Consider the following 24229-nt stretch of genomic DNA (forward strand, 5'->3'; position numbering starts at 1 on the left):
TTATTCAGTGCACTGGTTCATACCTGGATCAAACTGAACAAGCTTGGAGGGAGTCACTGTAAAGTCCTTTCCCAGCATAGCAGATATTTCGTTGACCTGAGAAGAAATCAAACAGTAAATGCCATGCTGTGACATATTTCACCAAACTGCTGCATTCTGCTGTGTGCTGAAGCTACTGTGTGCCTCTCCATGGAGTCTCAAAAAGACATGCCAACCCATACATGTGCTTAGGCTGAAAAAAAAGATAAAGGCCTAAAGAATAAACCTTGTGATGTGCAACTGTCATTCTGTCCTTGCTCATGGTTTAAATCTCATAATCAAAAAAATTTGCTCATCTTAAAATTTTGCCTCATTCCCTTGCAAATTGCTATTTGACAGCATCACATAACACTGCTGTTCACCATGCCTTGGGGACCCAGCCATACCTGGCTCCTGGACAGGCACATCATGGCGTCCTGGAAGAGCAGCAGCGGCCTGGCCACGTTTGACCATTTAGCCCTTTGTGAGGTCTTGGAAGAAGCATTTGCATGCAGAGCTGTCTGTCAGCCCCACAGGCTCATTGGGATAGGCATGAACCCATACATACCTAAGTATGGGGACTCCACCGACTCCCTGAATTTTCACAGGAGACTGACAGAAGACACCAGTTTCCACACTATGTTCTTGACGCTGGGATCAATTTCACTGGTCTTTTTAGCTGAGTGACAACCAGAGTAGAGTCATGGGAGTCCGTGAAGGATAGGGCAGGATAGCCCCTGACGAAGTCAATAACAAAATTCCCACTAACTTCAGTGGAAGAAAAATCAAAACTGTGTTTTCAATTAGGGCTATAATACTGAGAAACTGAGAGGGAAACTTTTAGTATTTTTCTAGCAAAGGCAACTGGTAAAATCCTGGATTTCCGTTTTACAAGGAAAGATAAAATTTATGAAGGCAAGTCGCACAAAACCTGTTTTACAAAATTATAACCTGCAGCTTTCAGTCTAATTTTCTGACATAAGACAGAAGCTGTTACTGAAGATATAAGGGGTTCCTTGGGCTATTTCCTAGGCTGATGGCAGTGGTGAGGGAGCAAATGGGGGAGGCTGCCATGATTGTGGAGTCGAAGCTCCCATAGCTCCTGGGCTCCGCCAGCCTGAGCAGGGAAATGAGAAGTCCCAAGGCCCCAGGTTGCCCAAAGCTTGGATTTTAAAGTGGCAAATCCTGGAAACCCAGCTTCTGAGCACAGTGACAGAGGAAACTGCCTGCTCTGTCACAGAAGGTCATCAAAACTGAAATACTGCTCCAAAACAGTCCAGTTTTGGTTAATCAGCATTTCTACTTAAAAATCAGAAAGTTTTGTCAGAAATTTTTCAACCATCTGCACTAGCAAGGACAATGTCCCAGTAAGTCTGGTTTGAATTGCATGGCCTCTCTGCTGACTACTGAAATACCTTTTAAGTCTGAGGAAGAAATGAATGGGCTCCACTATTTATTATTAAGTTTCCAGTTAGGAGCTTGGCTTTTAGCTTTACCTTCACTGCAATAAAGGCAGACTCTGCAGAGTGTCCTGCCCTGGTGATTTTCAGAGACACCACTCCCACGGTCTCACACACTTCATATTCAGTCTGTTGCATTTCAATCCGAGACCACCGTAGCTCCAGCCTGTGGGAGAGGGGGGAAAGCCCGTGTGAAGCAAAGCCACCTCCCCTGCTGCCCCCACCCCCTGCTGCTCCGAGGTTCAGCGAGGAGCCATTTCTGTCCTGACTGCTGATTTAGCCAATACACATACTGAGTCTTTGTTTCCAAATCGACACGTTTGTGTGAGAGGCAGTTAATAAATCTTCCGGTGGAGCCCTGGTCTACCCCAAACCAAGCCTGAACCTTGTTTCAGAACCAGAGGCGTTCTGCAGCACCTTTGAGAAAAGCAGGGTTTGTTCATAACACCAAATAGGCCAAGACAAGCTGTCACTGTTTCTTCCTACTTCCCTTTATCCCTGTAGTTTTATTTTACTCTCACTGCCCAGTATTTTCTCTGCAATATCCTCCTTTCTTCCCACCTTCCTTCATCTATCCTGTAACTCTCCTCCTCTACAGTATAGGGCACGCTCCAGGACTTCACCGCCTCTGTGCGAGTGTCCTCCCCACTCCCCTTACTTTAATACTCTGTGTACTTCGCTCTTCTGCCATAGAAGTGGCTGGGTCCAGGTGTCTCATACACTGAATATTAGAATTGTTTATAGAGGATGTGACCAAGCCTCGGAGGATTGCATGCTGCACAGGGTAGCCAATAAAGATCTAGCCTTTTTTAAAAGTGTGATAAAAATCAGTGAGAGTCAGAGAGGAATGAAAGAGAGAGAAAAGAAGGAAAATGAGCTGTGCTACTTACAAAACAATTTGACCTTTTCTAAAACAAACTTCTAGACCTTTCAGGGTTGACTAGCTCTAACACCTCCTGTCCTCCTATATTCTCTGATACTCATGGTGTGGGCAACCCATTCAGAAGCTGATTTGCTTTCTTTTTGCTAAAGAGGATGCATGTGCCAGATGTAGTCCAGCAGCATTCAGATAAAAGCTGGGATTCAATCTGAATAATATCAACATACAAATCAAACTTGTATTTTGAACCAGTGATGATTAGGTGATAAATTCTTTTAAAAAAAAAACAAAACTCTCACAAGCTTTTACATCCAATATTAAAAATATTACTTTTTCCTTAAAAGCCAAATTCCCCTTTGTTCTGAGGTCCCATGCAGCTAACAGGGAAATTCTACTTCCCTGAAACTCCTGTTTTCCATACAAAAAGTGGCTTCTCTTTGCTCTCTTCGTAAAGCTATGATGTTACGCATTTCTATTTATATACAAGAACCCATACTGTCCCACGAGGAGTGGCAGCATTTTGATGGCGGTTTTAATATCAGTGCACCTGTGAGCCGGCACAGTGCGGCTGGGAAGCGCTCAGGCTGGCTGTGTTCCGATGTGTTTGTGTATGGGGACATCTTTTGGCATAGCGTGTAACTGCCGAAACGCTGTCTCCAGCTCTGCTCAGTCCCCGTCCTCTCTCTAGCGTGCAGGGAAGTGCTCTGCGGAGGAGCTTGGCCCTTGGAGCCAGGTCTCTGCTCCTTTTCCCTTGCCATGAGTCCTGGTTTGTGAGTAGCCAGTTTAGCCCAGGAAAATAGTGTTAGTTATTTTTCTCAGTTACTTCAGATTAAATAAATTGAACATTCAGCCCTATTTTCAGAAACAAAGAGAAACGTTGGCCCTGCTGTAAAGCTACTCCCACTTTTGGCCTTTATCATGAAAGCACAGTCCAGATGATACCCCACTCTAATTTTTGTACATTAGGCTTATCATATGTCACAAGGAGATTTTAATAATATGCCTAATACAAATTTTGGCAGTGGATGACAAAGAAGGTGCTGTATGCCTTCCACCTTCTTTCAGTGCTCTTTTGCGGAAGTATGGCTCTCATAGCTTTTAGTGCTCGAGACCATCACCTCCATCGTGATCTCAAGCTTGTAAAAAAAGCGTTGCTGTCAGCACAGGGCAAGAGTGACCTCCAGCTGCAGGACCATGTACATGAAGCAACAGTCCCATCCCTCAGCACCCGGTATCTCAGATCTCCAAATGCCCAACTGCCACCTAGAGTAAACTCCATTATGTTTTTCTGTGGGGCCCCGAAGGCCCTTGAGAACTGTGCCCCAGTCTAACCTGGAGCTAGCCCTTTGTATTTCGCCTCCCTGAGGGGAAGACACCTTCTCTACTCTTCAAGAAAAGAAATGGCAGTTTGAGTCATATCTATCTTCAGGGCTGCGCGGCTTCAAGCCCTGCAGCAGTTCATTCGCCCCAGGGGGCAGCATGCAGAGTGTGCCACAGCACACACCACCGAGGGTCGGAGCTACCTTTGGGGCACTGCGGAGTTTCCACTGGCATCTGTGACTTGAAACTCCAAGTTGTCTGAATTCACTTCCCGTGATGGATTGATGACATAAAGAATGATTTTGCTGTTTAAATCCTTTTGGCTAAACCCTTCCTGAATAAATCCACCTGGGAAAGAAGAGGAACATTCAGGTGAATCAAAAGACTGTTAATGAGAACAACGGAGCTCACATAGACTGTTTTCAACTTTTCTTTTTGTTGAACATTTAGAAAATTTGAACTTACAGAAACCTGGTTTTATAGCTAAACAGCAACATCCCAGCTTGTTATAAGCCCCAGCCAATTTCTTCCCATGTGCCATGTTTATCAAATGGCCAAGTTCAATATTCATCTTTTTTTTTTCTTGACACAAACAGAAAATAGTTTCTCAATGGCAGCTATTAACAATCACCTCAAACTCCTTGAGGATTCATGGTGAACATGAAACTCAGGTTTTAGTGTAAAAGCTTTCTTACTACATTCAAACCTTGCCCAAAGTTTACTAAGAAATTTTTATTTCCTCTATCAAGCAAACATTAACAGGGTAGGTTTTGGAACTGGTCTGGTATGTTCCAAAATACAGAGATTATAGAAGACAGCACCTGTTGTTATATTTTCCAGGTAGCCATAATGAGGACCTCGTAAAATCTTAAAAATTATTTTGTCATCTTCTGTATTGGGGTCAGATGCCTTCAGGGACCTGGCAGTAATATAGATCCCGTAATTGCCATTCTTCAGAAGTTCCACATCAGAAAAGCAATGGAGATGAATAATTTTTGGTGCCATTTTGTCCAAATGATCCACCTAAATCAAAGTTAGACAAATGTATATTCATTTTACAGCATCAGGATATTCTCTGTCCTGCTTTTGCTAAAAGCACAATAGCCTGCTCAGGGTGGCAATAGCCACTTTGACTCGCAGTCTGCTCCAGAAGAAGTCTGATGTCCAGTTAGATACTACTTCCCATGAGAGGTTTCCAGGCCCAGATTGCCCAGTCACTTGCTGCATGCAGTGGGATACAGCAAACACTGGGGAGGGCAACACAAATTCTGTGTACCTCTGCCCTGATATGCCACACTCCCCATAGTTCTCCTTTTTGATGTAATTTTCTTCATAGCAAATGAAAACTCCAGCAAAGGTTTCTCACCTCTGTTTTACAATAACAAGCATGCAAACCTAAGGATTATGATAATCACAGTCATAGACCTGGCCAATTCTGTGCCACCTTTCACAACTTCTGATGAATCTTCTAGCACTCCGCAACGGTTGTTGCTGTTTCCGTATCTCATCTTCCGCGGAAATGGCACTCCTCGCTCATCATATAACTTCAAACTTTGTCATCAGGAAAAGTTAGGGGCCTCTTCATTAGTATCAGTGTTTTGAAACATACGGAACTTTGACATGCAATGCAACCAGGCCTGCTTTGCATACTGAAACATGCCAGATAGATACATACAAGAAGTCATAGCAAAGCCATCTGAGCCTATGACACAAAGGGGAGAACCTGAAAATGAGGGAAATAGGAAGTGCACAGAAAGATCCTAGTAAAGGAAGGAAGAATCAGAGCAGGCATCTTACAAAGACTCCCAGAAAGAAGACAGGCTGTCCAGTTGTGGGAGCAAAGTGGCTGTAATTCAAGATTCCTGGTATCCCTCACATGCAAACCAGTGGGTCAGGTACCAAGTGGGCAAGCAGAGCAGGAGGAAGTTCATTCCTCCCCATAGCTGGTCTGAACTTTAGGGTTGAGATTTCTATGTAAAATATTTTAGCAAGTATAAGTATAAAAGTATATATTTGCTTGTATTTATATAAGCAGGATGTCTTTCTTAAACACAGTCTCTCTCTCTTTGCACTCTATAAAATTCTTTGCCTGAGTAATGCATTGTGGCAAGTAGTTAATTTTCCAGGTTAACGATTCACGGAGCACAGAAAGCAAACATTTCAGCTGATAAATACCTCAGTTAAATCATAGACTGCAGCAAGTACCAGTTCTCATCAAAATTACTACATTTTCCACCTTATCATGCTATATATCTCTCTTACGTAGGCCTGTGGTCACACTTGCCTGAATGGTGAATGCCACTGGCTCGCTCTGCACCCTCCCATTCACGATGAAGCCTTGATTAGTCCTATCTGTTGCAACAAATGTAAATCTGTCAGTCCGGGAATCCCCACCTCGGTGCTTGTATGCAACATCCCTGTTGTCCACATCTTGCTGGGTGAAATTGTACTGCAGTAGTAGAGCCCCTCGATAATAGAGATGACCGTACTGGGGAAGCTGAGCCAAGAGGAAGGTAAGGTTTTCTTTGGCAGTGTCTGGGTCTGAAAGCCGCAGGACATCAGGAGAAAGGACTGCCATAGCGCCTTCCACTAATCTTAACCCCATGTTCCTAGACAGAGTGGGCAAAGCTTGGTTGACTGCCTCCAAGGAGATCATGAATGTCCCATGCTTAGTTCTCAGTCCATTGCTGATGATGAATCTGGCAAAGAGAGGCAAGGTAGTCTTCAGCATGTGTTCTTGATTCACCATGTACTGAAATGAAATGATAATACACACCTTTACTACAGGACTTGCCTGTGCTGATACTGCAAAAGTAGTAGACCTGGTTTGAGCTCAAACCCAGACTGTGGGTGGGGTGGATGTATAACTTAAAAACATGGAAGCAGATGTCCAGGTATATGGCAAGAGTTACAATGCGTCTGCAGGAATCTGAGTAGATGCCAGAGGAATGGCTTTGAGGATGTACACATCAGTCTCAGCAGTCATAACAGAGCTGATCTAATCTTCTAGCTCAGATACAGATGGAGCAGATCTAAAATGGTGGGCTGGCTGGGGGTTTATTGCACCCTCTGGCATACATAGATGTTTGTACACAACCTTAAGTATATCTTCACTTGATTACCTGACAGTGGCAACTGCCAGTGAAAAGTGCTGTCTTTGTCTATAACTTACAGGAAGAGGTGTGTAAAGTGCATGGACAATGTTATTTTTCTGTTCACTGTTACAAGCCTTTTGTACCAAATAGCCCCAAAACTATCTAAAAAAGCAAGCTGGAAAAAGATCCATCCTCATCTCACTTTACGGGTTTGTTTAGGCTAACTGTATTTATAAATTTCTGTATATTCAGAGGAACTGATTTATGTTTCTTTACAAAACTCAAGTAAGGTTTCACTGAAATACTGAGATTCTGTGGGAGATACTGAGCAGAACTATACAAGTTGCCAGGGTAATTTTAAAAACGTAGATGTCCATACCATGTATGTATCAAAGGGTCAGATCTGCAAAGTTCTTATTCCATGCTGGGAATTCCTATTAATAGCAGCATAGTTTCTTATAGTTCTCTCTCAAGCAGTAATATTTCTTTAGATATGCTAAAGATTTGATTATGCTCTACAGTTAATTTTCCTTTCCTAAAGAAGAGAAAGATAAAGGTGCCCAAGGCTGGAGAAAAAATGTGTTGGAAGCCTACCAGCTGGGTATGGGCTTTTGCCATACAAGTGACAGCATGTTCTGCAGAAATTCATTATCAAATTTAGTTGTGGATAAAACCAAAGAGAAGAACAATCTTTTAGCCTTCAAAATTCATCCTAGCCTTCACTGTCAAGATTATTACTTAAGTATTTTTTATGGAAGCAATTACACTGGACTTTGTCATGCCTGTAACAAAAGCTTTTGAGGGTATATGAAACTAAAAATTGCTTTGAAAATGTCTCACAATCCTTTGTGTCCCATCACCATATAGTACGTAAGAGTTACCTTTCTTTCTACAGAAGTTTCTGTGGTTATGCAAAAGCATCTTGGAGAGTGGTTTTCACCCAGGTTTGTTCTGCCTGAGCCAGAACAGAGTCTGCTTTGCAAAGAAATTTGCTTGTGGTAGACTATTCATATTCCCTGACCTTCCTTTTTCTCCCACCCTCCAATGCCCAGCACTTTGAAGGCACATACGGTTACACTTACGCAGTTGATCTTGTATGATGGGCTGATTGTCTTGTATGATTTCAGACAATATGAGGGCCAGCCTAGCTGGCTGCTTTCCACCTAGCGTGCTTCTACCATACATAAGTGAAATGGGGACTGGTTGACATTTAGACTAACTACCTCCTCTTGCTTTCTTGACTGCAGACCTCAAAGAAGTATTTAATTAATTACAGGGTCAGAATCTGGCCTATTGTTGCATGCCTTGAATGTAAGTGACCTTCAGTAGGTCATGGAGTAGCTTACTGTGTCACACAGACTGTCCATCTAAAACTCCTCACTGCCTTCACCAAAGCTGGATGATTAGGGCTTGATCAACTTGTAAGCTGGCAGTATGCCATGAAACAGATGGGAATGAGCGTAGGCAGACCAGGGACTATATAGCAGTTAGAAATATGTTTACTGAGGATGGTATTCCCAGCTGGGAACTTAGAGACATCTGTCTGCACTGACCTAATGCTATTGTGCCAATGGTAAAGGGGTTGTGCTATTAGAAATCCAGCTGAAATCAAATACAGAACAAAAATAATGATGATAAGTACTATGCTAAGGAAAAAAAAAAGGTGAAACACATTCAGTCAAGACCTTAACCATCTCTCAAAAAGTCTGGAAGACTGCAGCAGAAGTGAGTTTCCTCTGGTTCTTTTGATGGCTGTAAAATCATTTGGATGATGTCTCAAACAATATTTAAGTGAAAGACTTAGATAATTCAGTTCATGAAACGGAAGATTCATCCGGTCTTCTACAGAATACAGATAGGAGCAAACCTCCTGGTTATATACATCAGACTGAAATTTACAATGCAAATGTCGTACACCACTTGATTTCACAGGTGACGAAGCTGCCTGTGTCCAAGATGTCCTTTTTTCTGCACTTTGGGACATGTTGGTTGTTTATTTCTGGTTTATGGCTGCTTTTTCTTTTCCTTAGGAATGGAGAGCAGCCAATAATCTCCTCACTCTGATGAAGTTTAGGGGACAACTCTCAGGCACAGTTAGGAGGACATGTTGCATGGTTTGATTTCACCATTACCAACATTTCATGCTTTCTGCAGTTTGATGGCAACAGAGTTGGCTGTAGGACCTAGCATCTGTCATGGCATTTAAAAGATAAAAATGGAATCATAAATAGTGCCAGCTCATTACAAAATCAAGCCAGCATGTCAAAATGGAGGACATTAGCATGTTCTTTTAGTATCCTGCTGCCAGCATCTGATGTCAGGTTGCTAATCACTTGAAGTCATCTGTCCAAACAAACACTGCCAAATCTTTCTTCCAGGCCAGCAGCACCAAACAATACAGGCAAATTTATGTCTGAAGGAAGTACTTCAGTGGAAAGTAAAAACCTCATCAGTTAATCCCCTCCCTATAATTACCCATATAATTAATGTAACCATTCCTTGTTTAAATAATAATAATATTCTGCCACAATATTTATATGTCTACACAAAACCAAATTCTTTTCCAAATTATAACATCAAGGAACATCAATTATTGTGATTAAAATAGTTATTGAATATCAGTATTTATTAAAGCATCATAACCTTACTTTTATAAGGCTGACTTTCTAGTTTGGTTCGTAGCCATTGGCCTAAACAGAAGACATTGGGTTTATCCACATGCACTGTTTCCCTAGAATTGTTTGGTCTGCTTTCATTAGAGTGGTATAGGAGTCATATTGATGCAAGCCACTCCTACACTGCCCAACCTAGCGTTGGCATGACTGCAACCTTACTTGTCTAAGCTAATTCTAGTTTTGGTCATAGTGTTTCACAATTAAGAAACTTAAAGCCAGAGAATATTCGTTCACTTTTTCTGTTATGACTACAAGTGCATCAGACAAATCTAACTAGAATTTCCACCACATTGAATTTAGTGGAAGGGATAGTTTCAAGTGTTTCAACTGAGGAAAGTCCCAAAATTACTTTTGGCTTAACTCTAGATAATGTCACCTGAGCTGTCCTGGTGTCATAGGGAGGTTTATTTGATGTCTCCATGCCCCACTTGCTTGACTTCCCTGCAAAAAAGCTCTCAAACTGGACGATGCAACATGTCCTTGAATATTCATCATGCACCATGGAAAATGCCATTCAGATCAGGAATCTATTGATAAGAGAGTGTAAACAGGGGTCTTTTCTGATTTGCAACTCTTAGGAGCTAAATTCTTCTGTTTTCTTAGTCACCAATGAAAAAACAATAAGCTTTTTTTTGTGTGTGGAAAATTGGAATTTTACAGAAAGTCCATTTTCTGTCGCAAGCTGTTTTCAGAGGCAATTGCCAATGCTAGCAAGAAGTTAGTGCTCTTCCTTTAGAAACCTTTTCCTTATTTCTGAGCTTTTTTTTTACTGAATTTACTTTCTTTTACAAAACTGTCCCCGAGACTTTGAGCAACAATACATCTACTCTGTCTTTACCTGATGGTAACTCATTACATCATTCCACTCTATAACCAAGGGAGGTTCATTTAAGAACAAAATATGGAAATATTCACTTTAGGAGTGCACCTAGTCTAAGCTGGTCTAAGGGGAATGTTCAGAACCCGGTGAAAGTAAACTTAAATATCACTAAGCTGCTGAAATGGGCCTATAGGTAACGAGGTTTACCCCAAAAATCCAATTGTCTACATGAATTTCTGAGCTATTTTGGTGTCAGAATAGATAAGTAGACTGGTTTCAGTATGTTCAAGAGCTACTTATGGATTCAAAAAGCCTGGAACCAAATGAATATGATAAGTAAGAATCGACAAGAAAGCAGTTCTTTAATACCTGGATGGACCAGTTTTACTACATCCAGCTGTAGCAAGAAACCAAAGGAAAATTCCACAATGTATGTTCTTAGTCCTTTTCCCCCAGTTAAACCTTAACAGCTGTGTATGATTGGGTGCTATAATAATATTGAAGCTAGTATCATTGAGTGAATGTGGCTCTGGCTACAATTTCAGCATCAATTAGAAAATCTATTACCAAAGCAGTCACAACTATGTGTATTATAGTAGAAATATCTTTGCTGAGAATTTCCACAGAGCTTCCGTCTCTTTTTAATAATTTGTTTTGGGTTTTTTGTTTGTTTTGTGTTGTGGCTTTTTTTAAATACCCAAGAAATCCAAGGGGAAAAGTTTGGAGGGGGGAGGAGGTGTTATGCCTTACCTGAATGTATCTTCAGGAGCAACTGCCTTTGTGTTGTGAACATAGCAGACTATCTGTCTTGCTACATCCATTTGACTGAAGCTCGTAATGGGGATGCCAGGATAGCCAATATACTCTATTTGTCCATACTGGGGTGGGGAGGTTATCACATAGAGGAGCTCCTCTGGCTTGTCAGTACCATCCAGTGCAAGGAGGACATTGGTTGTAATGTAGCCCCGATCCCCTTTTGGCACTCGAAGAGGTTTTACGAAAACAGCAATGTCTCCTGCAGGATAGACAAAACAACACTAAAATATTCATATTGAATTGCAAGTTGATCTCTTATGCATTATCTAGCCACATGCAAGTCAGTGAAAAAGCAGTAGAAAAATCATAGGACTGTAGGATTATAGGGAAATTCAGGCTGGAAGGGACTTCAGGATGTCTTTAGTCCAACCTTCTACCCAAAGCAGGGTCAGCCATGAGATCAGCCATAACCAGGTTGCTCAGGGCTTTATCCCATCAGGGCTTGAAAACGGCTGAGGATGGAGACAGCATAACCTCTCTGAACCCTTGTTCCAATCTTAACAGTGTCAGGTTAACTTGGTCTAATTTAGGTTTCTAATAGGGATGCAATAAAGGAAGAGAGACTGTAAGACTAGAGCGTAAACCCGGGAGGCAGAGCTGTTCTTGAACAGTGTTTTGCCTACCTTATTACATTCTTGCCATTTTTCTGTGCTTTGATTTACTCAGACACAAAGCTAGTTTCAGAAGGATATTTTCAACTCTATTTGAAAAGTAGCTGGGAGTCCTGGGAGGCAAGGTGCAACACATTGCCTTAGGCAGAGCCTTTTCGAATCCCAGGACCACTTCTTCACCAGCAGGAACATCAGGGCTCTGGCCAGCAGTGAAATCCAAGCAGACAGACTTTCAGGATCTGCAGGGAGACTTGCCAAGGGCCCATATAGCACTCAGGGAAGGATCAGGACATGTACTCAGATCACCTTTGTTGATCAAAGCAGGCACTGTAAAATGTCAAGTCTGGCAGATCTTTACCTTTTTCCATGTCCTTGATATTTATGTAGAAATCCACAGCTGGGGATCTGTTGTACCCATCCCACAGGTAAAATGTGAAGCTGTCTTGGTTCTTGGACCCTATAGCTCCTGTATGGACGTATCTCACAAGGTTCATATCCAGTTCTTCCTGAGTACATTTCATTCCAGTTTGGAGAGTCACCCAGCCTTGCCCTACCTAGAAAGAATAAACTTCCTTCATTAAACAGACAGTCTCCTTTGCATCCTCCCCAGTTAATTGTGTTTCTTTGCAGTTATGCAGACTGTTAGTGGCAGCTACCTGGCTTCCCTTCTAAGACATAGACGCTTTCCTCATAGTATGTTTTGAAGGGCAGTGAATAGCTGGAGTTGTTCCCAAGCAGCTATAAGGCTGGAGAAGATAGAGTGATCATGAATAAAATGGAGTAAGTGGAGTTTAGCCACTTCTACTCCAGGAAATACATTTCTGCACACTTCTCAAAGAGACACCAACAAGATGAAAATGAAGTGGTTCCTGACCCAGCTTATGTTTTCTATTTCTTAATTTCACAAAGCTGCTCTGGTTCTATCCGAAACCATATCTAAAAGGATATCAGAAATGAAGCTATGGGGAACTTCAGGGAAACACAGAAATTTAAAGCCCCAGAGGTCCTCTGATGGAAAAATGTGAATTGCCCAATAATATTTCCTGCTTTTCTGAAGATAGCATAGTACCTTATATTGGACTGATCTGTGTATTTGACATTTAGCCTGCAGTAACTGTGTCACTAGCTTTGGAGCAAAGGTTATCAAGGACAGAGACCTCAAATACACGCAGGTACCCTATATGTTCAAACTGTCAGACTCCAGCCAGTAGCTGTCTCTAGCCCCAGTGTGTGGGACCCCTGTAACTCACAAGTCTCACATGATCCACAGATTCTTGCAGGGATCCGGCATCAAAATACTTTCCATGCTCACAGGTCTTAGAAACTGATTTTTTTTAAATTATATATGCATGCAATTAAAAAGAGACATTTTTTCTGTCTTTGTTCCTGTGGCTTATCTTTGGTCAATAGATGGTCATCTTTCCTTCCATTTCTAATCTTATTTTCTGCCTTTCCTCTTGCTATATTCTTTCCATCTTCTTTTTTTCCCTTCCTTCCCCTCATACTTTTCTTCTAACTCATGATTTATTACTCACTCTTTCATGCAGATCTCCGTCCATTCTTTCTGAACCCTGAAGTAACTGAAGTAATGACTTGTCACTTTTTTTTGATCAAGGACTTCCCCCTCCCGAGCTTTGACACTTGGTTTTCCCCCTCTGTGGGCTGATTCTCCCAGCATCTCTCTCCATTGTCACCTCAGATAATCTGCCATGCTTTTCACCCTCCCTCTCCTTCTGTTGAGGATCTGGCCTTTAGTGTCAGAGCCTCTGGGACAGCATCATTGTTTGGTTCAACTCTTCCAACAATCAAACTGGCCACAGCCATCTACTTCAAAACATGACAGACATTTGGGAGAAAAGGAAGATGAACTTCATTCTACCCTAAAAAGAGAGAGTTCTTTGCATGCCTGCTTTTTGTTGAAGTACAAAGACTAACCTTGAGCTGCAGCTGGCCATTTTCTGGAAGTCTTTCAAATAAGTAGTAAATTCTCTCCCTGGGGGTATCTTTATCTTTCGCTGACAGAACAGCACTAGAAATGATTCGAGTTTCACCCATGTTCACCTCTATATCATCCTTCCTGCAAAAATTAAAAGTCATGTGTTGATGCAATAAAAGAAAAGTAACCTTTCCAACACATAATTTCTCTGCCAGGAATATGGATTACCCAGATGTTGACAGAAATGACAACTGCAGAAAGAATGGAAGGAGGGTGCCTATTTCAGTTCAAAACAGAAAAAAAACAAACAGGGTAGACCAGCTTCTCCTTACAATGGTGAAAAACAACAAAGAAGACACCTACAAAAACCTGGGATTTACCACGTCTGTCTTCTTCCCCTGGGCCCTGTTCCTCTTACCTTCATACAATTTATAAAAAGAGGACAATGTAAACAAATAGACTATATTATATGTCACTGCCACTACAGACCATAGCAATACTGGCTCTAATGAACTGATTATTCATTAGAGAAAAGACTGTCTTTCAAATGAAAAGTAGGTTAAGGCCACCTGTTCCTTGACTGAAATGGCCATCACTAGCCACAAATAAAATTTGAGGCAGCTCTGGGGAAAAAAACCCACATAGTTTGAAAGTCTTGCTCCAGGATGATTCTCAGATCGTGTCTCCTCTGTTTCCATTCTCAGCTAGTAACCATCCTCCAGTTTTCCTCTGTACACCCTGCTTTATCATTTTTCTGTTAACTGTCTTACATTTTTGCGATGTAGCACCTGAACAGTATTATTAGACTATACAAAAGTTGCAAGGAGGTTGAAGGGGATTCAGCCTACTCAGTCACCCCAGGGGTGGGACCTGCTCAAGCTAATCTGCCCAGAGGCCTTGGAGCAGGTTGGAAAAGGACAGACTCCTTAGGCATTTGGGCTTTGGGCAGCTAAGCTCTGGCTGGATGCAACTGAGCATGTGCAAGCCGTGCTATTTCAAAGGCCAAATACAGATAGATTTTTACAAGAATTGCTAAAGATACATTCTTCATATAACAGCCCTTTCCTTTGCCAAGCTGCAAGTGCCTGCTCCAAAGCAGAGTGACAACTGAGATTTCCAAAGAAGTTGTCACAATTATTTAGTGATTTTGGAAAATACATTTATTACTCTCAGAAAGAGTGGAGATTTTTTTCCTGGAGTTTCATATTCGAACTGATTTGGATATGAGGCACAGAAATTTCACGTTTGCCAAAATGAGAAGCAAAGAAAATGGAGTCATATGACAAAGTATATTAAGTCATATTAATGACAGATCAAGCAACCTTAATGATTTGCTCATACCAGCAACAAACATGCTGGGACTATGCAAACAGAAAGACCAGGTGTCTGACCCAAAGTCTGTATAAGCCAGGAAGAGAAAATTCAAATGAAAAAATAAGTGGAGATAAACACGTTTAGCTACACCCTGAATGCTGTCTAATCCCAACTCATTTTTCTGCATAGCAGTTAGTTGGTTAAGTCCTTCTAGCATCCACATGTCTCATCCTGAGAAGAAGCTTTCAAGGGGAGTGTGTGAGGGCCTTACATTCCCCAAGGGCACTCCTTGCTACAGGATGCAATCCAAGAGGTGACAGATTGAGTTTTTGGCAATCACTGTGACTAAGAGCCACTGTTTGCCAGCCAAAAACATCCCATCCCAGATTTTTCAGTCTGTTGACCATAGCTGACGGAGAGCTGAAACTCCATGAGGTGGAAAGGTGCCCTCAGATCAAAAGGTGAGAAAAAGCTTACATGTATTGTCAAATGTTCATCTGTAAAACACTGCAGCGGCATAAGGGAGCTCCTACTCCACAGCAAAGACATGGTGACTGAATGTGGCAGCTAAACCACTTCAATGCCAAACTGAACATGTTTGCTTAAATCACTACTGCTTAACTGCTGGCAGCATACTGCATCTCAGTGGAAGAGTAGCAGGCAAGAAGCAGTAACTTCTTACAATGAAATAGTTATTTTGCAAGTAGATGGCTCACTATGTGCTACTGTTCACCACAGGAACGGCAAATGGTGAGATCTAACATCACCAGACAAGGCAGCAACAGTTTTTGGATTCAGCTGGGCAAAGATAAACACACTTGAATTCTTGCACTCCATCACCTTCCTTCAGAGAGAAAGGGTGGAAAATGACATATCAATCTTCACCGTGTGAGGAACAAATAGGCAATTATCAGTAATTGTCAGTACATGATATGAATACATAAACTATACCCTTTATTCTAACTAGAAATGGACTTTCTCTCTTGTTAGCATTATGTGGTCCTTGATAATCTTTCAACTAGAAAACTAATATTTGTTAATGCAGGAAGCTCTACATGGTAAACAACACATTCAAAATTCTCTGCAATGGGAAATGTAGGTCTGATCTGAAGGTAGGCCAAATATCCTGAGGGATCAGAAATTCTCACTTTAGTGGCAGCCTGCTTAACAGGCAGTGGGTCATTTCCGAAATGCAAACTTTAGAGGTTTGGAGCTATACCCCCAAAACCTTCAGGTCCCCAGGTCCCCATCTGCCTGCCTGGGGCTGGAAAGCAGCCAGGAGGAAGGAGGCCCTGATGCTCTGTGGCAGGTCGTCAGCTAAAAAATGGGGATGCCAAGGGACAAGCTCCTTGTTAAAATGTCCGGGAGGTTCAGCTCTCTTGCAGCCAGCTGCCTATCTGCAAATGGTCTGCCAGGCAATTTCTGAACACATCTAATTCATTTATGACTCCTAGTTTTAAACTGTAGGGGAAGTTAGTGTGTACCTTTTCAGAAGTTGAATTATGGTGGAGCAGTAGAGTTTTATAATCGGAAAGAAGAGAATCATTAAGCTGAAAGGCTTTCCCCCGTGGGGCAAGGAGGCATCAACTTTGTGGATTCCCTCATGCCAAAATCCAGAGCTTCTTTCACAGAGGTATTTTAGACAGGCGGTTGCCCCAGGGAAGGGGAAAGCAAAGTAACTGCAGTCAATACCATGGTGGTCAGTGGCCAGCAGAGGTGTGCAAAGATCAGGGCTCTCTGCAAACATCTTGAAGTAAGTTGCGAAAGACAAAACAAGCATGTTCCCCCCCCGGTTTTTTTCTCTATTCTTTTAATATTGAGCAACGTTAAAGCATGCCCTTCTTTCATTAAAAATGTTGTTAAACAGGCTGATAGAGACCCACATGGAAACATCTGTATTGACATTAATCTGTGACTAGCTGTGGCATCCTCTCCCCCATCAGTCATTGATTTGCTGTTTTGATCACTTTTGGATCATTTTGTCTCAACTCATCCTTCTGTCAGAGACAGGAACATGTGGCTTACTTGCTCAGCACTGGTTTCTCATCATTAACTGGAATGACCTTTACTGAAATGGTTCTGAGGACTTTATGTTTCCCATCTGATAGCTGGATTTTAAAGCTGTCAGTGAGGTTTTCCGAATTGTCATGCATGTACAACAGCTTCATTCCTATGCAGGGGGCAGGGGGAAGAAAAAAAAAAGGGCGGGGGGTGGAGAGAGAGAAACGGAAAGAACAAATAAATCTGACTTCTGCAAAATCTCTCACATCATTTTACTCTGCTTCTATCACCCTTCTTCCACCTCCCCTCCCCGTATGCCCTGGTCACAGCGAGCTTGTTTCAGCTGCCAGAACATGAGCTTGGTGAGCCACTGCTGTTCATTAATCTAACAACATACTATTGACTCAAAGACACCAGCCTGACCTGAGTAAGAAGTGACTCCCTTCACAAAAGGGTCTCTGTCAGTGTGAAAAAGGCACATTTCTTCTCCTCTCCTCATTCCAATTCATTTTAACAGGGACCATAGAAAGGGTGACACTATCAGGCAACACTTTTCTGTGCCTTAAATAATCCTCAGGCAGCTTTGAACAAGCCTTGGGGAGGACAGCTGGCCTTGTGCTATGACCATGGACAATCAGAAGATCTGGGCTGGAGGTGGCTCAGTCACCGTTGTGGACAGGAAAAGAGAAAAGCCAAACAATTGGAAAAGAGTCGAAAATAGGACTTAGGAAGGCTGAGGAATTTGGGGTGGGGACATGATATTTCTGAAGGTTCATATTAGACAGGCAGAGAGAACAAAAGTCTTTCTGTGGGTTTTGAGGGCTGAACTGCAGGATTGAATTCATATCCCTCTTTATATTGATAGATCCCATATTTCACTAAATGGCCACAGTCTGGAAGAATCCACTGTATTCTTGGCAGTGTTAAATACACTTTTTGATTACATGTACTTGAAAGAGCTTTGCTGCTTCAAAGGAGGTTAACTGATCATGCTAAGCTATAGAGCCCCAGTTCATACCTTTATCATTAGGTATATGAAGGTATGATGAAGATATATATTGTGGCCTTTCAATATATAAAGGAGGCTTATAGGAAAGGTGGAGAGAGACTTTTTACCAATGCCTGTAGTGACAGGACAAGGTGCAAGGGTTTTAAACTGAAAGAGAGTAGGTTTAGATTGGACATAAGGAAAAAATATTTTACAGTAAGGGTGGTGAGACACTGGAACAGGTTGCCCAGAGAAGCTGCGGGTGCCCCATCCCTGGAAGTGTACAACATCAGGTTGGACTGGGCTTTGAGCAACCTGGTCTAGTGGAAGATGTCCCTGCCCATGGCAGGGGAGTTAGGTTAGATGATCCTTAAAGGTCCCTTCCAACCCAAACTGTTCTATGATTCTATGATTCTGCAATCATTTAGAGCAATATTTAACCCCATGATCAGTTAACATGTTTTTAAATCAGTGTCTCTGTCTCTGTTCTAGGTGCTATCAAACATTTTGAAATCTGTTTGCTGTTATATTACAATATTTCCTTTATTTTTTCAGGGCAGGTGGCCTCCCTAGTCAAATTACTACCCTTTCTGACAGGTAGGCCTCTCAGAGTGAGCCTACTGACAGTTCCTAAAATCAATAGACAACATTAGCATTAAATAAGATAACTTCTATTCCTAAACATTGTCTTGGAAATACACATAAGGCAGGTGAATAAATTAGTGGTGAAGGTTCTTACTGTGCCACCTTGCCTCATTAAAGGAATGAAAGACCAATGTCAGAAGAATGCTGCACCTACCATTCTTCAGTAGCTCCATGGAAAAGTCATGAACAAGCAACCCATGGCTGTGGTGGTCGTGGTTAATTAACTGTTTATAGTGTAGAATATCATTACCATGAACTCCATTAATAAGGAACCCATACCAGGGCCTCTGCACAACCCCAAATACCAAATGATCTTGAGGTACATCCAGATCAACTGCATTGATAACAGAGAGATCCAGCTCTTTCATCTCCCCCTCTTGAACCTGAACATGAAAGAAAAAAATGTCCTATTCTTTTACATAAAAAGAAATTATAGAATTTTAGCATAGTTTCCTAAGTAGGATATTTTTGTGTATGAGTCTATCTCTTCATTTCTTCTACCCCTTTCCCAGTAGCTTTTGAACCAGCTACTGATTTCAACCAGTTTAAGAGACATAGAGTAGTAAATGGTTAATGATGAAAAGAGAAGGTGAGATAAGGAGTTTGCATCTGCCCCAATTAATAGAAAGTTAATAGTTAATAGTTAGGTAAGCAAACTTCTAATTAAGTGCTAGGGAGTGCAGAGGAGAAAACCTTTAAATAGATAAATATATATAAAAATAGGGATGCATATAAATTTATACACATACATGCACTTTCTACTTTACAGTAAGATGAGCTTACACTGCCCTAGCATGGTAGTCACAGAATTATTATTTATATTAAAAGCAGTCTTCAGAGAGGGGAGAGGCTATGCCAGGAACATAAAAAAAAACCTCTTCAAAAAAATTATAAAAGCTCTTGAGAAACCAGAAGAAGCATAAAGATCCTTCCACTTTCTCAATGACTTATTTGTTTAAAGATTTTAAACAAGATTGTTAAAGATTGTTTACGTGGGATTTAACTGCGCTGTTACGTGAACTAGGCTGAACGACACAAAGTAAGGGAAAGATGCAGAGGAACAGCTGTCAGAGCAATGTTCCTATTTATATTAAAAAGTGTTTTCTGGTATAAAATAATTCCATGACAGGTATTTTGATTCTTTCCTTACGGTAATATTCCTTGCTATGAATTCTGGGACTTCATCATTGGTTGGGTTGATCAGCACGAAAAATGGAGTCTCTGCCGAACGATGCAGCCCATCAGTGACATAAAGTACAAAGTGGTCTGCTGTTGGCTCCATTCGCATGTGCCTGGCTTGTACATAGTTTATGTTCAGGGCTTTCAGGTGCTTCAGCTGAAACGAAGCTAGAGATTTTAAAGAAATTATGAGTTAGCACAATCTTGTCCTGCCTTCTGGTCTCACGTATCATAAAAAAATCTGAAACTACATCTTTCTTCAAAGAACAAATAACTTGAATTTTATAAGTTCTCAGTCATTTTTTGGCTGAAAGAGTTACACTGCACATGTTACCACAGGACACATGCCCTTCCCCTGAAACAAAAATGCATCCTTCTGCTTCTTGTGGGACTGTGCAACTTCATACTTCTCAGTTCAGTCTGCAGAACTGAGCTCAAATAAAAAGACCCAAATAACAGGTGGGAAAAGATCTGGGGTCTAAGTAATTACATTGATTGTTATTTGACTGACAGACCAGGAAAATGGGACCAAAAGGCTCAGCGCTTCTGGGCGTCCAGCTGGAGACACCAGTAAAAGCTGGTAGCATTACAGATCATGCCATAATCTGTTCTGCTGAGGATGAAACTGCCTTACAATGTTTGAAGGTGGACAAGGGAAGAGATCCAAGTCAACCACCACCTCCATCGCTTTTGTAACTTTGCCTTGGAAACTAACATGCGACCCAGGTTTTTCAAATTCTCAGCTGCAGCATTTAATTGAGAGAAGTAGAGGTGAAGGGAAGTGCGGGAGCCTTGCATGGGAGAGTGAAGGGGGAGGCAGAGAGAGCAGATTAATGTCTCATATCACCAATTCTAATAGATTGCAGCTGGAATGCATAAAACAAGGATTGGCTTGTTTACTTCAAGTGCCAATTCTTCACATTTGCAGAGCTGCCGTCTCCCTTTGAACTCCTCTCACACAGTCCCACTGCTCTTCATTTGCCAGCACCTGCCTTCCTCAATAAGCCCATATTAATGCACACACCTGCAGCTACTTAACCAGAGCCCACCTCACAGCCCTTCACAAGCCCTCTGTATTTCATCTGCTTGATTACCATACGTTGTTAAGACTTACCTATACTGATACCAATGTTGCTCTTCTCAAACCCAGGAGAAGGCAGTATATTTTCAATGTAACCAAACTGGGGAGGAGAAACCAAGACAAACTCTAAGTCATCTGCAGTGGTGTCAGGGTCAGTGGCAAACAAGTGGTTGGTAGTAAGGGCTGCTGAGGAGCCCTCCTCCACCACAAACCTTGCACCTGCACACAAACAATATGATAAGCATTATTGCTTATTTACCTCATTTTACTGTTGTTTTTGGTAACAAGAATGGAAATAATAACTAAGGGCGAAAAGACAACAAATACTGAGTTACTGAGGGCTTTTGGTTTAGGGTTTTTTTCTCTGCTTACACCATCAACTCTACTTTTGCAATCATGTAAGTAGGGAGGAATGGGATCATGAATTTTTTTTACTGGTAAGTTATTATGTATGGTTTATGTGCTGCTGAAAATCAGTTGTTATCTCTGTTTGTCAGAGCATTAATTACACGAGAGCTGTTATGAATTGCTCACAATGAACAATTTTTCATGCATCACTGCTTAATTTGCCTGCTGGGACAATGCTTCATTTCCAGAATGTTAGTTGGGTGAGAGCCTGCAAATTACAAAACTGCTCATACATATGCTTAAATATTCTCTGAGATACAGAACATGTATGTGATGCTTACAAAAAAATGACATTGAAAAAGATAAGCATACAGAAAGCATACCTTTAACATGTATACTACAGACCTCATCCAAAGCCCAGGAAGTCAATGGAAATTTCACACAATGGGCTGTTGTTGGACTAAATGTACATTACTAACACTATTTGCATTGTAACTGAGTATTTTTGATCCTGAAGAGTACTAGTGAAAATGTGGCTTCACATCTATTAATTTGATCCATTACATATATAGTCTAGATTTGTCTTTATTTACTAGCAGAATTAAATATAGGTAATAAAAGATTCCCTCCCTTCATAGAAGAGCTGGAGTCTAAATTTCTGTTGTATACTTTACATGCAAAGGTAGATAGATACTTACATTTATGTTTTTGCATTGTATAAACCTGACAATTGTCTGGACCTAAGCTCAGTTCAGGGACAAGATATCAATCACTTTTGCTCAGACATAGCTTACATATGCAGCAATGGACACGTATAGCTGGAGGGGAGCAGATCTGAGCACTCTCATCTCTAACCACATGATTGAAACATGCAGCTGAAGAGCCACAAGCAGTTATTCATACTTGCACCTGCAGCTGCATTTGGTGGTTACACTGTACTAGCAAAAAAAAAAATATTGATGGAAATTCTGATCCAAAACTTTTGTATGCTGATCTCAGCTGACTCTTTCTGATGCTAAAAACAAACAAAAAAACAGACAAACGCCCTGAGTCTTTAGCCATTACAGTACTGCATAGCCACATTATAATGCTATAGTGAGAGGAAGCTTTCACCAGTTGCAATTGATGGAGGCTGGTTGTCCACTGGAAGTACAGTGATGTTAAGGTCATATACTGGAAATGGATCGTGAATCGGAACTGGAGGAGGAAGAGGTCCATCATAACAGCAGTCTTTCACATCTAGGCCAGCCTCACCGTCAGAGACCACGAAGGTTAAGATCTCAATGGAAGGAGTCAGGCCAATCTCCCCACCTGGAAAAAATGTTGCAGTTCAGAAGAAATGTTTTACCAAAACTTCATGAAGAATAATTTTGTATCCTGCAAGGACAGTCTGCAGTATTCGAAGTCAGAAGAAAACAACAGCAAAATTACTAGAATTCTTAATTCTGGCTGGTGGGGGTGCTGTTTGGTTAGGGATTTGGTTTGTTGTTTGTAATTAATTTTAACCAGCTTACTTCTATTCTAGAATAAAAGGGTGTAGAAAAGTATATAATGAAGTTAGTATTACTAATAGTTATAATATTATTATTGCAATGTTATAATATTATATTATAATTGTAATAAAATGGCTAATGGTCCTCATGGTTTTGTTCATTGTGCACTAAGGCATGTGCAAAAAAGTTTTTTTCTGCATTCCTTCTCAAAGAATGTAGGAAAAGATCTTTCTTTTATATATGTACTCTCTGTATGACAAGTGGTAATACCCATGCTCTTCCAGAAGAAAACATTTTTGCATGCCAAGAAATGCATGTATTCATATATGCCTCTTATCCCTACAAAATGGACTGTAACAAGGGCTGTGCTTTGTTACTATACTGTATATTATGCCTATATGTAATCACATTCAAAATGTGGGCTGATACAGCACAGGACTGGGAACTGCCACCCCTTGCAAGAAGCATCTGTGGCTGAGCTGATGAGATGAACTGAATTCCAGTTCTCAGCACTTCTGGTGCCTGTGCCTTGCATTGCTGCAAGGTATTACTAATAAGCTGCCTGCAAAGGAAAGGCAGTGACTCCCACTCTCTCTTGTGATACCTACTGGCAGCACATTTAGTGTGTAGAAATTTGGGAATGAAAACCCCAGGCACTGCAGCCTTGAAGGTCAGCTTCTGCCCTTCATTGTGTTCTCTGCAAAACACTCTCATTGAAATAATGTTCCTGATATCTTTAGGATGCTGAAGAAAAGTTTGTTATGGGCGGCCATAATCAAGTACTTCCTTCTCTTCTGAAATACCAGCTGTTCATTTTAGACAGTGCCAAGCCTGAAAATATCACATATATTCTCCGTGCTAGCACAAAATTACAGACTAATTACACAGAAAACCAGAGCCTTTGAAAAAAAAAAGACTAAAGCTGTCATCAGAGATGTAGAAAAAAGAACCCCTTTAATGCTAATGAAAGGTCAAAATTAAGTAGGAAAGGGGGTTAACTGGCCCTTGATTTCTGTGAGTAATTTTAAAAAATTTGGATTTTAAAAGTAAAACCACAAAATAACATCTTTTTAACACCGTGGTTCTCTTGAAGACAATCTGAACATTATTTATCTTGTGGTACAGAAAGACTATAAACTGTCCAAAAGTGGATATCCATCTAGATGGGACAGGCAAGCAAGAGCTATCTCAGGTTGTTAGCAGTTTTCTATTAAAACTCAGCATCCTCATTTACAGCATTACATTATTTTGTCTAAACATGAATATGGAAAAAGTTCAAAGTTGTTTTTTAATGTCATGAAACAAATAAAAAGACTCTATTTTGTACCTAATTTAATAGTAATTTTGCCAAAAAAAGCCCAAGATATTTTATCAGCAACAGTGAAAGAGATCCTCCAGGATTACGGTGCTTTCATGTACTTGTTCTAATATAATTTTCAGTTCAAACAGGGATTTGGAGAACACATTAAAACATTTGGTAGTTGTATATCATCAGCCCCCTTTCAAAGCCAGCTTACTTTTTTCCCTAGTCACAACACATGGTTTCTCA

General features: G+C 41.1%; 1 protein-coding gene across 1 annotated transcript in view; it reads right to left on the reverse strand.

Moving 5' to 3' along the window:
• Window positions 1-24229, reverse strand: part of LOC103920354 (FRAS1-related extracellular matrix protein 1-like) — a 44497-nt gene continuing 20268 nt past the window's right edge. The window contains exons 16-28 of the mRNA XM_009328062.1: window positions 22301-22498; window positions 20873-21058; window positions 19730-19926; window positions 18734-18962; window positions 16971-17115; window positions 13631-13772; window positions 12054-12249; window positions 11019-11283; window positions 5963-6377; window positions 4500-4701; window positions 3882-4026; window positions 1515-1644; window positions 1-96 (exon numbers count right to left, since the gene is read on the reverse strand). Coding sequence (XP_009326337.1) covers window positions 1-96; window positions 1515-1644; window positions 3882-4026; window positions 4500-4701; window positions 5963-6377; window positions 11019-11283; window positions 12054-12249; window positions 13631-13772; window positions 16971-17115; window positions 18734-18962; window positions 19730-19926; window positions 20873-21058; window positions 22301-22498 — 2546 coding nt within the window. The remainder of the gene's footprint in view (window positions 97-1514; window positions 1645-3881; window positions 4027-4499; window positions 4702-5962; window positions 6378-11018; window positions 11284-12053; window positions 12250-13630; window positions 13773-16970; window positions 17116-18733; window positions 18963-19729; window positions 19927-20872; window positions 21059-22300; window positions 22499-24229) is intronic.

The sequence above is a fragment of the Pygoscelis adeliae genome, unplaced genomic scaffold (assembly GCF_000699105.1).
Source record: "Pygoscelis adeliae isolate BGI_AS28 unplaced genomic scaffold, ASM69910v1 Scaffold45, whole genome shotgun sequence".
Lineage (NCBI taxonomy): Eukaryota > Metazoa > Chordata > Aves > Sphenisciformes > Spheniscidae > Pygoscelis > Pygoscelis adeliae.